This window comes from Hoplias malabaricus, chromosome 8, assembly GCF_029633855.1.
Source record: "Hoplias malabaricus isolate fHopMal1 chromosome 8, fHopMal1.hap1, whole genome shotgun sequence".
Lineage (NCBI taxonomy): Eukaryota > Metazoa > Chordata > Actinopteri > Characiformes > Erythrinidae > Hoplias > Hoplias malabaricus.
Window position 1 is genome coordinate 36,097,807 of NC_089807.1, and position 16,688 is coordinate 36,114,494.

Consider the following 16,688-nt stretch of genomic DNA (forward strand, 5'->3'; position numbering starts at 1 on the left):
TAGACACCACTTTTCATTTTTTTTTTCAAAAAGATAAAGAATAGGGCCATGGGGTTGTAAAATCAATTAGATGACAAAATAGCTGGGTCTTATTTGTGTGTGACTAAAACAAACTCATCTAAATTCCCACTAGTAAATGATACTGAAACGATTTGTACCGCACGGTTGGGTATCGAACTGAGAGGTGGTCTACCTTTAGATACCGTTATCCATTAATGCCTTTTGACGTTCTCCAGAATTCGCGTCTTGGCTCCAGCCAATCAGGACGCAGAAGGGCGGGGCCAGGGCGCTCGTGCCGTGGCTATAGGCAGGGAGCGTTCGCACGAGAACCCTGCGTTTATAGCGAGCGTGAAGGGGACATGAGTGGTCTTTTTGTTTGTTTGTTTCCACGCTGCGCTTATTTAAACCGCCGTTAACGAAGATACAGTTCAGACCGTAACCGCTCTTGCAGTTGTCGACTCCTCTGAGGCTGAAGTCAGAGCCGCGTCCCGAGTCTCGACACTTTTCCCCCCGTTGTTGTCTCACCTGCTCTCGGCGCGAGGAGAGGAGAGGTGTCCGCTAATGGATCAGGACAAGTACTTACCGGAGCTCGTGGCTGAGAAAGAAAGCCTGGATCCGTCTTTCGTTCACGCCATGCGCCTTCTGGCTGAAGGTAACACCACTGTTATTTTCACCCTGTTTTTCACCGTTTTGTTCGTTGCTCTCTCTCTCTCTCTCTCTCTCTCTCTCTCTCTCTCTCTCTCTCTCTCTCTCACACACACACACACACACACACGTACAGTATCACTGTAACCCCAGGTTACTCCTCCCTGTCTGGTAGCCTAAGGTATTCCCGACTTAACTGGTGCAGGTGGTGTTTTTCAAACCGTTTGTGTGCTGTTGTTATTGTTGTTGTTTATTAAATGAACGCTTCTGCGGTCTGGTCCAGGGTTTGGAGAGTGGGAAGAAGGGATGGAGGTAGGGATGGATGGAGGGAGGGAGGGAGTGAAGGAGGTGTGGAGGCGGGTCTGAGTGCAGCTTTAACCCGCCATGCTGTTAAGGGGTCAAAAAGCTTCTCAGGTGTGTTGGTTTGGAAGCTTTGAAGCAAGCTATTATGGGACTCAAAGGTATGTCAGGGTTATTTCTTTATGGTTAACCGGTCCCTGCTTAACTGACCAGGTTAAACTCAGTGGTAATCAGATGCCAGTGCTGCCCATGTCATGACCCGAGACGCTGAAAGTGCTAAAATCCTCTCATTGGGCTCGGTTCAGTTTATGGATTCAGGAATTATGAATGCTGTCATTGCTATCATCACTAATAACAGATTACATACTCAAGGATGCTCCAGGTTAAGATGAGAGCTGTGGGAATGCTTTCCCAAATGTTCCCCCATTTTTTTCAAGCAGTGAAGGAACACTGGTCAATAAAACCGTACACACTGAATTATGTTGCTTTTTTTGCGCCAAAGTGTTGTTACAATTACTGTGATATATACATAAACACACAGAGTTCATTCATTTAAGATCCGTAACCTATCCACTCTCATCATCCTCATAGCTTCTTCCAAGAGGTGGGTCTTGGAATATCTAAAAAATAAATAAAGTTTAAGTGCCCCTTTTTTCCCTCCAAAATATTTCACTCATCAAATAAATAAGAAACTGTGCACTCATCTTTGTTAAAGAAATCACACATTTAATTAAATTAAAGTACACTTTTGATGTAAATCAAAACCAACACAATGTAATTTGACCAGGGGTCGTTTTTTTCCCCATGTGACTACATGAGTCTTTTGGTGTTTCCGACACATACCTATTTCTTCACAGTAACCAGTGTCTAATCTATGAGTTTCAGTTTACCTTCGCATTAGAAGAGATGCATAACAGTGTTTTTTCTCTGAAAAACGGTCAAAGTCTTGGGCTAAATATGAGAAAGTCATTAGAGCAACAGTTTGACAGCTTCTGTAGGAGTTTAGAAGGCGGGAACATTGTTGCAGATATGTATTGCAAGTCCAGGAGAGATTCAGTTTCATAACATCCATTTGTAAATGTCCTAGTGTGGGCTGTGTATCACTCTACTTCAGGTGATGAAGCCAATTATTATTTAAGTTGTAAATATTGAAATGTAACTTATGAAATGTTACAAAAACCCCCAAAATAATAGGCGCACATTAAATTTCAGTTTAATGAATAATAACATAGTACATATATGTTCTTTTAAACAGCCTTTATATACAATGTAATATTCTGGATTGTATGCGCTACCTTGATTTTTAGTGTTGTATTTTTTAAGGTATGAATATGAGACTTGTAATGATTGTAAACCACCCCTCTGTATCCTTGAAGACTTCCTAAAGGTTGAAAAAATGTGACATTATCATTTCCTCAGTGAGGCGTGCTCAGATTGTGACCGCTGTAGAACCTGCTCTGTTTGAAGAGTGTTACCCTGTGGGTTGAGTAGCCGGCGAATGCTTGGTTTGCTTCATCAGGCTTAAAGGGAAATCTCTGAGAGCCCATCTCATCCCCGGCATGACGCTCAACCTCAGAGCCACGACATACACGACAGCTGGAGCTTTCTGCTCCTCTCTTTCAGACAGCGATGATGAATGACTTGCCGGCGTGATGCAGCTGAAGTTAAGAGAGTCTGCCGCTTTGAAAGAGGTGCTAAATTGACCTTGTTTTACACAATCAATAATTTGCTGTCTGTGAAATCCTTTGTGAACTTTTGTTGGGGATATTTTTGACTGATGTTTTTGTTGTTAAAACACAAACAAACAAACAAAACAACAATAACACCCCCATCCCCTTCCCAAATTAAATAAATAAATAAATAAATAGATTAATAAACTCCCAGGCTGCATTTAGCCCCATGTTCATGATCAGTGTTAAAATCTAGAAACCTGATTATCCTAATATCATGCTGCCAACCTGTTATGGACAAGTGAGGGATGGTTATAACATGCAAATGATGCAAATGGAAGCATCATCTCTCCAGTCCACTGAAATAATTTGCAAGTCATTATCTTTATGGACCGATCAAGATAATATCATTCCACATAGGGCTAATAAATAATTTGTGCGCTATCTGATAAATTGATATAAAAGGCAGCTGGCCTTACTACACTGAGTATGGTTATTAAGATGACATGCAGACCTGAAATGAATGCCACTCACTGATAGTATAATAAATGTGTATTAATAATAAGCATATCTCCAATTTCCCAATCATTACAGGGGAAAACATATCTTCCCAAACTTTTCAAGGTAGTTAATAGAACATGATTTGTCTTCATGTTCTGGAGGGTTTCTATTGTTCCATTCATCATGGAGTTCAGACTCATTGTGAAGAGCAGCTGGCAGCTTCCAATTCTTAAAAAAACAAAAAATTAAACAAATATTAAAAAAATAAATAAAATGGGATTCTAGGTTTGCTTTGACAGTAACAATGTGCTCTCTATATGCTCCGTATTATCGGAGATAGCTGAGGGCCAGTTCTCATTAAAAGTCCCCAAGGAGCAAAGCAGAACAATGCATCACTGTCATACTTTCTAAAATAATAGAAGATATTTCTATTAAATAACGATGTTGGTCCAGAATGTGAACCATGTCAGACACTCGAGCTTTGTTCATTCTGCTCATATAGTGAAACTGAAACACAAGCAGATTCTGCTGCTGTTCCCATTAGATCTGATTCTCTGAAGCACATTTGTGGAAAAAATATCCCGCAGCCTCGCTGTTACTTTTCTGTGGTGAGCCGAGAAAATACTGCTTAAACAGTGAGTTTACATCCGTAGATCTGAGCGTTTTCAACAAGGACATGTGAGGAAATGCACTGGAGACCGAGTGAAGATAAGTCTTGAGGAGAAGCTGATCTGTGTAATTTAGTCCTGTAAGATTCAGCTTTGATACCAGTCTCCCTTATGAAACATTCATTCTTTGAAAGTGACTGAGCTCATTAGGTACAGAATGTCGGATGAAGACGCCATTGTGCCATTGCTGGGCTTAAAGCATGGGTTATAAAACAACTAGTTCCAGTTCTAAAGTCTGTTTGTCTAGTGTCGTTACTGAATATGTACATATTTGGCCACATATTGGTTTTTTCTGTCCTAATGTACCATGTTGTTAAACAGTACACAGATGGCGGAGATGGCAGTCATGTTTAAATCAATAGTTTTCCTTTTAAAACATTAAAGTACTCATCTGGTCATCGATTTAATGCCTAAAACCCTCATCTCTCTTCATCAAAATGACATATTTAGCTTGCCTTCAAAGTAGCTCAGACATAACTCTAAACCTCTGCCTTCATTCAGTATGCGCGAATGTACAAATATGCAGTAAGTCCCCGCCTCTATCTTCACTTTCCACTTTGTCACTCGCCTGCAGCTCGAATGCCCCTCCCTGCAATTTGACAGGATATGTTCCTTAGGTTTATGACATAAACCCTGGAGAGGGATAGCACACTGCCGTTTCAGTGCGTAAATGCTAAGCCATGACATTGACTGCTTATTTTGCTGATGATAAGTGGACATGGTAGCAATGTAAAACAACACCCTTGATTTGTTTTTAATTATTATTAATAGCATATATCAGATTATGATAAAATACCTTTTTATTTAAATACATTTCCATGGCATCAACAAGATTAATCTTAAGCATGTATGCCTCGACTAAAGGAAATGAATGATAAGTGAGCTATTAAAAATAGACTAAAAATTATAAAGTGGTTTAGAAGTGCTTTATATAAAATCACATGCTGAATAACAGGAACTTAAAAAAAAAAAACCTTAAAACTTTTATCAATTAAAGTTTTGTCACACACAGCTCCAGGGACCTGGAGGTTGTGGGTTCGATTCCCGCTCCAGGTGACTGTCTGTGAGGAGTTGGTGTGTTCTCCCAATGTCCGCGTGGGTTTCCTCCGGGTGACTGTCTGTGAGGAGTTGGTGTGTTTTCCCCTTGTCTGCGTGGGTTTCCTCCGGGTGCTCCGGTTTCCTCCCACAGTCCAAAAACACACGTTGGTAGGTGGATTGGCGACTCCAAAGTGTCCGTAGGTGTGAGTGTGTGTGTGTCTGTGTGTCTGTGTGTGTGTGTCTGTGTTGCCCTGTGAAGGACTGGCTCCAGGGTGTATTCCCACCTTGCGTCTAATGATTCCAGGTAGGCTCTGGACCCACCGCGACCCTGAACTGGATAAGGGTTACAGATAATGAATGAATGAATGAAGTTTTGTCATGTCACACAGTACAACTGATGACAAAGGACTTTTATTATGAAATGTTTAAAAGAAATAATATTCAGGGAACTGCGTCAGAAAAATAGAGCCCCAGTGACCTTCATGGTGCCCTGCAAAGGTCAGAAGTCAAGGTTTAAGACAAATATTTTGAGTAAAGTTGAGTATGTGTAATTATTACTAATTTATATATTTTTATTACAAAATATTGTATTTGTATGAAAAATTGGTTCAAGAAAGAATGTCTCTGCATATGTCTTAGTACAAAAACTACTAGTTTTAGTAAAATATAATCATATATTGTAATGAATACCATTTTCTAATTTGTGCGTTCCTGAATTATGCTCAAGACCAGGTTGAAGTGGTTACAGAAATGTAATGAATTAATAAAATTAGTTATCTTGTCAAAAATATATATATACCATTGTGTAAGAGGTCCAGTTATAAACTTATTGAATAAGTGTATTTTTTTTTAATTTTTAAATTTGAATTCTTAAAAGCTTGATTTTTGTTTATTGCCCCACCCATATGTAAACACTGAAGTCTATTAACACACTATTTTATTAAACACTCTTTATATTGACAGAATAAATGTTGCTCAGTATGTGTTCCATTTCAGTTTTCAGTCCTTTCTCTGCTTTACCAGACCTTATCCATGTTTTGTAGAACGGGAACACACGCAATCCACCAAATATACAGGGCAGGAGGGCATCAGGGATAAGAAACACCGGTTTAAAAACAAACTCAAAGGGGAATGCGTCACATAGTCATATCGATTAATATAGACGCCAAGTGAAAGATGTTGAAAATGATGCCAAAACGGGGCATTTTTCACTTGTGATATTGAAATAGGTCCCAGAGGTAAAGCAGCTGTTTCATTTGAAGCTACCATTTTAACTAAAGCCTTAGAGGTTTGTTTGAATCTGAGTCTGAAACACTGGCTCCTTGCCAGCTTTTATTTACCCAAGCATGGTATCCAGCCACGCTTTATTTATTCCCTCAGAATACCTTGGTGATGGGCAAGCCGGTTAGCAGGGCATGTACCGTGACCAGCAGCTGGACCGCGCTAAGTGACTCCAGTCCTTTCTCAATGCAGTTTGGCTCACCTTAATATCCTCTCGTTTGAGAATGGACTGTTTGATGCAGTTGCTCCTGATACAGCCATGATCAGAAACTGATTTACCCAACAAGCCATTTTCTGGAGAGAGGCAATGGGGTAGGTTCTTATCTGACTCTTGAAATTCTAAGCAGGGAGAAAATGTAGCCTGTGACACAAAGGAGCAACAAGTCATTTTCTCTAATGATATTTCTTCATGGCAGGACGGTGGTGCAGCAGGTTAGTGTCGCAGTCACACAGCTTCAGGGACCTGGAGGTTGTGGGTTCAAGTCCCGCTCCTGGTGACTGTCTTTGAGGAGTTTGCTGTGTTCTCCTGGTGTCTGCGTGGGTTTCCTCCGGGTGCTCCGGTTTCCTTCAACGATCCAAAACACACGTTGGTAGGTGGATTGGCGAATCAAAAGTGTCTGTAGGTGTGAGTGTGTGTTGCCCTGTGACAGACTGGAGCCCTCTCCAGGGTGTGTTCCCTCCGTGCGCCCAGTGATTCCAGGTAGACTCCGGACCCACCGTGACCCTGAACTGGATGCAATGTTTCAGACAATGAATGAATTAATATTTCTTTATGTTACAAAACAGCCATTACACTGATGTATCAGACATGCTGTGCTAACCCTATTTTAAACATGGCCGCCCAATGTGGGGATATGCCCGTAAGGGTCTGTATTGTTTATTTTTTATAATCAGTTAAATATGCAATTTGCTTTAAACCTTTCCCTTTATTCATATGGGGTTGTTACAGGTAACTGGTAGGAGATTCCCATCATTACTAATTTGCTATGTAAAGGTACAGATTATTAGTGGTTTATAGGATATTGCTTCTCTTATAACTTGTATAAATTCTAACAGCATCCTTCCTGCTCATTACAATCACTTCATGTTTTTTAAGAGGTTTTGCCTAATTCCAGGGTAGATAATAATGTCATACCTTAAGACAGCGGTGACTGATACTGATTACTGTTAAAATGAATTAGAGTCTAATTCACCATACATGCATTGACCTTTGCAATGAAAAGTTCTTCTTCTCACCAACCTTTCTCTTATTGTTTATTCACAGTATTTTATGTGTCGGCTGGGAGCTTTTACATAAATAAAAAATTCTCATTCTTAATTTTTATTCTTAGTTTTCTTTTTCTTCTTCTTTTTGTTGTGCCTCTGCTTTTTAATCATGTATTTAATTTTCTTCTATTGTTTCTTGTATCTTTCTCTTTTACTTTTAGTTCATTTTCCTCCTTTATTATTATTATTATTATTATTATTATTATTATTATTATTATTATAAACATAACAAGATATCAACAAAAATAAATAATATTATGAATAGTGTTCATTATTTGTATTTTTTAAACGTATGTAAAGCATAAATTTAAGGACAAAAGTTTGTATTGGTGTCCAAGCTCAAAGACAACATAATAAACATATAATAATATATATTTAATGGAGGTTGTGGGTTCTTGATAAACCTGCTATAATTGTGGAGTGTCTTTGTCAATTCTCGAGCTTGGAGATGAGAAGTTGGGAATAACTACTTTCCAAACAGACAGCACACTATACAATATATTCGACCACATCGTAATATTATATATGAGTAGACCCCTCCAGTATGGTTTAACCATTTACCATGTTTATTTCACACATGATTCCCAAATAAGAGGATTCTATTACTGGCACAGGCTTATATATGTTTCTCAGAGTATGGCTATGCAATATGTGATATGTTTTAACAGACAGCTGGCCCTTATCTCTGTCCAACTATTACATCAGGAGTGTCCAACTAGATACAGAGTCTATCATGTTTTTTAAATTCCAAAAGTATGCCAGAGTCCTCCGGGGTAGTGTTTTCATAGTCCCTAGCCATCTAGGTAATCTTCAACAAATAATAATAATAATGATCATAATGATAATAATAATGTCTTATTTTTGTTGTGCATTTCCCAAGCTCAGTGCTACTGAACGAAAAAACATCAAAGGATATAATAACCATAACCAGAGCCAATGGAGGGGTGCAGGCAACAAATGGACAAAATACACACACACATCATGCTTGTGAAACAGGTACAGATGAGTATTGCATTGTAATGAGATCAGCACTGTTTTAAAGAAGAATCTGCACATGATCCTCTTGATATTTCAAATTTATCATTTGTTTCTGTGATATGGAATGTGCTTGCAGAATATTATCGCAAATAATCATACACACAAAATCACTAATGCTGTGCTGATAAACAATGCAGCTAGGTCTTAAAAAATATTAAATGCTCACAATTTAACTATAAATAGGTACAAAAAACATCATTATGGGTATTTGTGATGTCATAATAATTAAATACTATTAGTTGATGATCAGTGATGTCACCTATCAGCTAGATTAGTTATGGATATTATGGGGACCTTATTTTGACATCATTATTTAAGGCTTATACATGTCACTGACCTCAACTGGTGAGCTGGCTATCACATTCTAAAAAGACTTATTATTGTTCAGTAATGGGATTTGAGGGACAGAATGAGTGGGGGTTGAGGCAGTGTGGTAGAGAGCAGTGTGATTGAAATAACTCACATTCACCACAAGGGTGAAGTCTTACCCCCTGCACATTTACTACAACAAAGCCAGCTGTAACAAAGGAGGCGTCTTCATTCTAACTGGGAGAGTAAATGAGCTTAGCATCACTGCTATTTTATCACCATATCCATGTTGCTTTATATGCTCAGTGACTAATACAAACCCTGCCTCCAAAAGTGTTTACTCTGTAATCCCAGAATGATGTATTTCTATACTCTTATGAAGCCACTGACAGAAAAGCTGAAAGAGCATGGGTTAGTGTCTTCAATCCACGCCTCCGCTCCGAGTTGTGTTCACAATAGAGGGCAAATCCCGCTTTTGTGTGAAAGCTTTCCCAGTGCAAGATATAAGCAGAGAAATCTAAGAAGCTGTGTATTTCATCACTCTTGCAAAACCCTACATAGCTGAGAGAATTCTTAAGTAAACATTTAATGGACAATACTGGTTTCTTGTACACTGTTACAAAGGAAAGGCCCTGAATTCTTTTTGGCTTTGATGTACAGCTTGCTAAAACCCCTTTACTCACTATACAACTTTTCTACTCTGTGAAGGTTCTTCAAAATTTAAAATTGATTCAAAGTTCCTTCATGGAATTAAATCTGATTCTTCCATTGCATCGTTTTAAAGAACCCTTTATTGCTCCTTTGTTTTTAAGAGTGTATAAGTTGCTATTGATTCACAGTAGGTCAGTGGCAGTAGGGGGCTTTTAATTGTGGAATCGGTCTGGCTTTGCTCTTGCAAGAGAATAGTCAGTAGTGTACGTTATAAAAAGAAGACACACTGGGGGTTTAGCCTAATTATAACAAAATCTCAGTGTGTTGAGAATTGATTTTATAGCTGCCAGCGAAGCAGAAAGGTGGAAAGTCTGGTTTCAAGTTGTGTGAAATGAAACAAAGAAAATGATCTAGCATAGAGATGTATTTCTTCACTGAGAACTATCATTATGTACGGCCCAGGGTCATATGTAGTAGGACTTCAAAAATCAATCGTGATTGATCATTGAAATGTTGTACTTCTTTCCAGGGAATGCCACCATACATCAGCATACAGGTCCTGCTCTTTCTATCGTACACTGGTACTAAATCTGTGTGGATGAGGTACTCGCACACTAGCGTCATTGACTAGCATTGCATTGAGTGATTGGGGTGGTAGGGAGGGCACTCCTACTCACTCAGAGATTGTGAGGCCAGTTATTCTTTCTTGGACTCCCAGCTCCAGATGGCTGAGGGTTGGACAACATGACAATATTTATTATTACTTTGATATGTGAAATCATTTCGCAGAATGTGCAGTAATATGATTTAAAAACGGTAGTTAGTGAAATGCGGAACCAGAATTATTCTGATCAAAATTATTACTTTAATATTAATTATTTTTAAATGTGGCAGTACTGTTATTTACACTGAATGATCACTGTGTTTGATACACCTGGGTTGGTCCAACATTTGGATTAGTTACAGCTCACAGACGTCGGGGACCAGACTCCACACACTGGCTAACATCCTTCATAGGCAACTCGATCCTGGTGTAAGGTGGACATTATGAAGGAGTGTGGGAGCAGATTGCACAGCCCATTCCAGCATATACAAAACATGTTCAGTGGGGTTGCAGTCAGGCAAGTTTGGGGCCAAGGCAGTGTGGAGAATTCATTGTTGTGTGCCTCCAACCATACCTGTCTGAGCCAAGCCCGACAACACAGGGCACTGTCCTGCTGAGAAATTGGACGGTTGTTGGTAAAACCGTCCTTCTAAAGATATGGGTGCAGGTTTTCAGCTAACAGGTCTCTGTAGCATTCACCATTTGAGGATTGGTGTAACCCACTGGAAACCCATCCTCTTCTTAAATCTACTTCCACCTCCTGCGGGTTAGTCTCAGGTATTTACAACAAGCTTATTTTAACGCTCAGAATAGTAAAAAATTGTTTCAATTTGCACACAGCTGTTATATTACTCCACTCCAGCCATTCCAAATGAAACTTTCTGATAGCAAAATGCATAATAAATATTCCCTAAGGGTTATTGGTATCAGCCGTTATCCCCAGCTTATTCCTACTAGGTAGGAACTCTATATTAACCTGAGTATATGTCAAAAGAAAATAATAATGGCTACGTCAACCCCAGTGTAAAAATAGTAAACATAAATAAAATATGAACACAAGGTGAGTCAAAAATTGGTATTTTTGCATGGATGTGTATAGACTGGAGCAAGCTAATGCCAGATTACACTGTTGATTTAAAAAATTTTGTTGTCTTTCAAAATACGGGTGCGGGGCATATCGAGCCTGTAGCACTGCAAAATTGCACCGTTGCCTGCTACTTTGTGACCTTTGGCTGGATGTTTGTTGATGGTTCCTCCACTCTTGGTACACCCTTGATACCATGGTATGGGATCAGCCCAATCGTTTAACTGTTTCTGAAACACTGGCACCATACCTCTGGGCTCTGTGCATGGGCCAAGATGCTCAAGTGGCTAATTTTATTCATAGCTGGTAAATGTTCTGCTGTGCAGTGGACAGGTCATCGCCTATTATGAGAGCAGATTGTGACGTAGCCACCAATTGGGGGGCACTTTATTAGTGATCATATACCATATGCCAGGTGTTCCTAATCCAGTGATCATTGAGTGTAGCTGTGAATATTAAGGTTAAATAAACCTCTTCAAATTGTAACTCAAGAACCGCTATATATAAAAAAGAGACTTTCTAGAGCCGTGTTCAAATTCAGAGCCAAGAAAAGAAAAGTAATTTTACAAGAAAGCACTCTACACTCTTCATAATAAAAGCTTTTGTGTGTTCACAATATTTGGTCAGAACCTAGGATCAGGTACTTGTATATTCCTTTAAATCAGTTCCACATGATTGTGCTGAGATGTTGTGAGCAACAGTCTTCTAGAGTCTTCTACAAAATCACTATACCTAAATAAAAACAACTCCTGTGTTTGGGGGTCCTGAGAAAAACCTGACATCTGGACAAAGGGAAGCTGTGAGCTGAAGAAAGTGAACAGGTTACGCTTACATCTTTAAAGTGCCTCATTTAGATTGTATTGCTATAGAATAGATTTAGAAAAGGAAAATGTGTTCTTTGAACTGTATACTGTCTCGGTGAGTGGGATTAAACCTGCATCTCAGTGACCGCCCTTCTGATTCTATTTCACAAAAAAAGGTTTCCGCTACAGGGACAAGCGTCTGCCTAGAGCTTTTTCCTTTAAGAGTGTATTGATTTTATGTATTGTGAAAGCAAAGCATGTTCTTGTGGAGTTCTGGCACCTGGTCTGTGGAGCAGTGCCAGAGTACCTGGTTTCATCTGTGAGTACAACTCGAGTCCAGGCATATGGTCCAGTATGAGTTGTCTCAGAAGAGTGCTAATGAGTGAGCAGGAAAAATATCAGGCCTCCACACGCTAAGTCCTTTTGTATTTACAGCAGAGCAACGTGATGTAACCAGAAGATGTATGCAGAAGATGTATTATCTGGAAATAAATGCACTTTATTAAGTGAGATGTTTCAGGACAAACTCAGGTTTGTAGGACTGTGGTATAGACTAACCGGTTTCCATCTCTTAGACAGATGATGAAACAAACCCCTGAGTGTGTGGAAAGAGAGCTGTTTGAAATGCAATATGATTAAGGGGTCAGCTGTTGCTGACAGCTCTCTATTTCAAAACTCATCAAGCCCTTTTTTTCTCATTCACATAACAATCATGCATAGGCTAATAGGTTAATGCCAGCTTTCACAATATTTTGGCGAATGTTGTTTTACTGTAGAAATTGATAGATGCCCTCTTGCCCTTCGCTAAACAAAGAGGGAATTTCTGTCTGGCTCTTTCTCTATACTAATTTGTAGTGATTAGATCCAGTTGTTTCAGCTTGATTGGTTATGAAATAGAGAATATGGTGAAATTTCCTCATTTAGATTTTTTTTTACATTTTTAAAGAGATCAAGTCGGCATTAAATTTGAATTTGACTGCAGTATCTGCACAATCTCAACTTCTAGATATAGTTCTATTTCATTCTTGGTCCTGGAGAGTGGTGTTAAGCCCCGTTTGGATTGGATTAGGTTTTCAAGGGGGTTTCTGTAATAGAAATTTGACATGCCTCCTTGGTGATAAAACTCTCGCATCCGGATGGCAATGAAAAACTAGAGGACATCTGAGTTCCTGAACTATATTGGGTTATCACATGATTACGAGAGAGGTTCTCAAATGATATTATAATATATGAGTATATATTATAGTGCTGTAGTAGTGCTGTATGCCTGCACTGTAACACCTACACCAAACAACTGGTTCAGTAACTGCTCCATTTTCGTATCGTTTGCTGCTCTGAAAATATTTTCTGGAAAGATCTATGGAAAGGTGCCCGCAGAGGCTAAATACTGTGTGCAGTAACGTCCAAACCCCTACTTTTATCAAATGTGAGGCAAGATCTGCCTGTTAAAATGCAGAGATTTGCATCTGGACAGGGATAAATTGATCAGACACTCGCTGAGTTTAGTGAAAAACATGACATGGTCAGTTTGGATGGAAATAAAACTGCAAAGCACCCCCAGTAAAAGGGAGTATTACCCCGGACCCCATGGAAATGTAATACCATCTATTGTGCTCCTCTCCAAATAATCATTCATTCATTCAATCATTATCTGTAATCCTTATCCAGTTCAGGGTCGCGGTGGGTCCAGAGCAAGGCAGGAATACAAGGCAGGCAAGAATACACCCTGGAGGGGGCGCCAGTCCTTCACAGGGCAATACACTCACACCTACAGACACTTTGGATTCGCCAATCCACCTACCAATGTGTTTTTGGTCCGTGGGAGGAAACTGGAGCACCCGGAGGAAACCCACGCAGACACAGGGAAAACACACCAACTCCTCACAGACAGTCACCCGGAACAGGAATCAAACCCACAACCTCCAGGTCCCTGGAGCTGTGTGACTGCGACAACTACCTGCTGCACCACCGTGCCACCCTCCAAATAACCAACCAAAACTACAAGAACATTAAGCTCCACAGTTAGTCAATGAATTTCTATAGATGGGGCAGATTAACTCTAGAAACAAAACTGAGAGTTCCTTCCTTTCCCCTTTAAGGGGGATTTGTTTTTACAATGGATAACATACAAGATCCATCTGAGTTTCTTATTTTCTGTATTTACATTAATATATACTATGATTCTTGCTGTCCTTGGTATCTGCATGGGTAGCAAAGTGCTCTGACACTACTGATCTAACCTACTGAAAATGGTCCCAGTAAGATTGCTGCTAGAATCTCATTAATACAGTCGTTTTTAAGACATTTTGGTCATTTTCCAAAGCTCAGATCTCATGGAAATTAGTCTGTGTTCCACTTTTTCGCTCTTGCAGATTGGCTTAGCCTTGGGCGGCAAATTCAGAACCAGAAAGTTCAATTGCCCTGACACATCTGAGGGTGGTTACTTTTGTTTTTTCTTCACCACTGCTGGGCTTTGCTTATATGTCATATTTAGACTTGGTATTAACAGCTGTCTGGAGGGATCTGGTCATAAATGGACAGTGGTATGTGAAAGTATCCACTTGTCTCAAATGCACCTCCAGCAACTGTGTGATGGAATTGTATGACCTTTTATACCAATGGTCCCAGTCTTATGTGGCCATGTCCATCCCTATCCCCTTTTAAGTTGGTTTTGAGGGATTAGTAAACAGTATGCCTTGAGGTTTGAGTCTGAGTTTAGTCTCGAGTCACTGGGGTTTACATCAGAATTGAGTGTTATATAGAGGATTTGTATTTAGTCTTGCTTGTGTCAGAACAGTTGTAAAACACAATTTTAGCTGGATAGCATAATAGCTAATAGGAAGTTTTTTAAAATTTATTTAAAAAGATGTTATCTGTAACTTACTAAAACATCAGGTAGATTAGCTAAAACATTGGCTAAATTAACTGTGCTAATTATAATTTTATTCAGTTGTTAGTCATATTAACACACAACTCAAGGATAACCCTTAACCCCATGTGTAACCAGGGCAGGAAAAAATAAGAACACACACCATCACTGAATAGCACCCCTTTGTGGAGTATTTAGTTAAACGTGTTAGTAAGTGAGTGAGTGAGTGAGTGAGTGAGATAGAAGCCAATTCCCTGAGGTTCTTTGCATTTACACTAGAGATGGTTTACTCATTTGCCTTTCTGTGCATACTAACAAAGCTCAACCCTTTCTTCTGTACCCTTTCCCTTTAGTGTTCTTGCCCTTATCCGGAAACGAGTCAAGAGGAAGAATCTGGCTGAAATGCTGTCTCCCTCTAGTGCATCACACACACACATACACACGCCTTCCTCTGTCTTGCACTGGGAATAAAAGGCCCCAGGCAAAGGTTCAATTAAGGAACCTTATTACGATCACGAGAGCTATTACTCTTTTGGAGAAGAAAGAGCTCTAATGAAAAGCATGGGAATGTGATCTGTGGGTATTTTTGAATTATCTCACACAGAGAGAGGGAGAGGGAAAGCAAGAGAAATCTCCACATTACCCAGCGCTTCTAAATTCTACTTACATGTGAGCAGTAGGCCTGGCATATTCTCATAGCCGCTAATAGATATTCACATTTTTAAAACTCTTGACTTAATTAGCGTCACTCTGTGTTGCAACTTCGTTATGGCATGCTGAAAGCTGCTGGAACCCGCTGAGCCGACATCTGTCCACCAACAGTCTTAAAGCTTCACTGCTTTTTCTGCTAGTTTCCAGAGCAGGCGCTAGGAGTTTTGCTGGGTGTGCAGGCAGAGATTTTTCTAATTGGAAGAGAGAGATGGGACGTCCTTTTTTTGTGTGGAGGTCAAAAAGCTACATTCAGGGAGTTCTTCTTCTCTTTAGAAACATCTGGAGATTAATGTAGCTTTGCAGGAAGGACTAATTAGCTCTTTGCTAAATTTTGGAGCTAGAGTAATATGAATGTTTGAACAACGTTACTGTAAAATTACTTGCCTTTTGTGAAGGTCAGCTATAATTTGAGACACCTTCTTGTGCTAGTACAACAGATTTTATGCAAACACACATTCATTCTTTGGGGCCATTGATACAGTACTGTCTCAAATTGTTACAGTCCAATTGATGTATGCCTCTACCTCCTAATAGCTAGCAGTGATTTTAGCTAGCAGTACTTTTTACCACTGTGGTACCAACTGATGATAACAGTTAACAGTGATACAAGCTAACCTGGGTACATTAGGACAATGGGTTTTAAGATCATGCTTAGGGCTATGTTAAAGGTGTTATAGTAGGGTGACCAGATCTGAGATGCAGAAAAAGAGGACACGTCTCGGGGGGGGGGGGATGAACTCTCGCCCCTCGCTGTACGCTTAGCTGAACCTATGTGTGCTTTTAGGTCTTTACACCTTTATTTGCTACACAAAACATGGGAATTTCTTTTTAAATTCATCCAAGAACGTACATTTACTCGAGATGAGGGTGGGTACATGAGCTTTGCCTGACGTAAACAAGGACTACTGACGTGCAGACTGACCAATTAAATGTTTACAGAGAAGGTTATCCACCAATAACGGTAGCTCTACAGTCAGACCGTCCAATCCGAAACTTTTAGGCTACTTCACCACGCCCCCTTCTCACTCAAGCGAAACAAACGGAGTAGGGGAGGGCGGGACTAGTTTGTGAACAAAACGCTTCTCAAAATTCTATGTAAGCTCTAGAGACGTTTGTGAAATTCCGCCTGGACATTTTTTTAAGTCTAAAAAAGAGGACATGTTTGGGTAAAAGAGGACATGTTCGGGTAAAAGAGGACGTCTGGTCACCCTAGGTTATAGAGAATAAATGTTAGCTTATTTATTAGTGCT

General features: G+C 39.7%; 1 protein-coding gene across 5 annotated transcripts in view; it reads left to right on the forward strand.

Annotated features, from left to right (window-relative positions):
* Window positions 1-353: 353 nt before the first annotated feature.
* The window catches only part of khdrbs2 (KH domain containing, RNA binding, signal transduction associated 2), a 142,218-nt gene continuing 125,883 nt past the window's right edge, over window positions 354-16,688 (forward strand). For all 5 annotated transcript variants that reach the window (XM_066680006.1, XM_066680003.1, XM_066680004.1 and 2 more), the window contains exon 1: window positions 354-652. In XM_066680006.1, coding sequence (XP_066536103.1) covers window positions 562-652 — 91 coding nt within the window. In that variant the 5' untranslated portion in view covers window positions 354-561. The remainder of the gene's footprint in view (window positions 653-16,688) is intronic.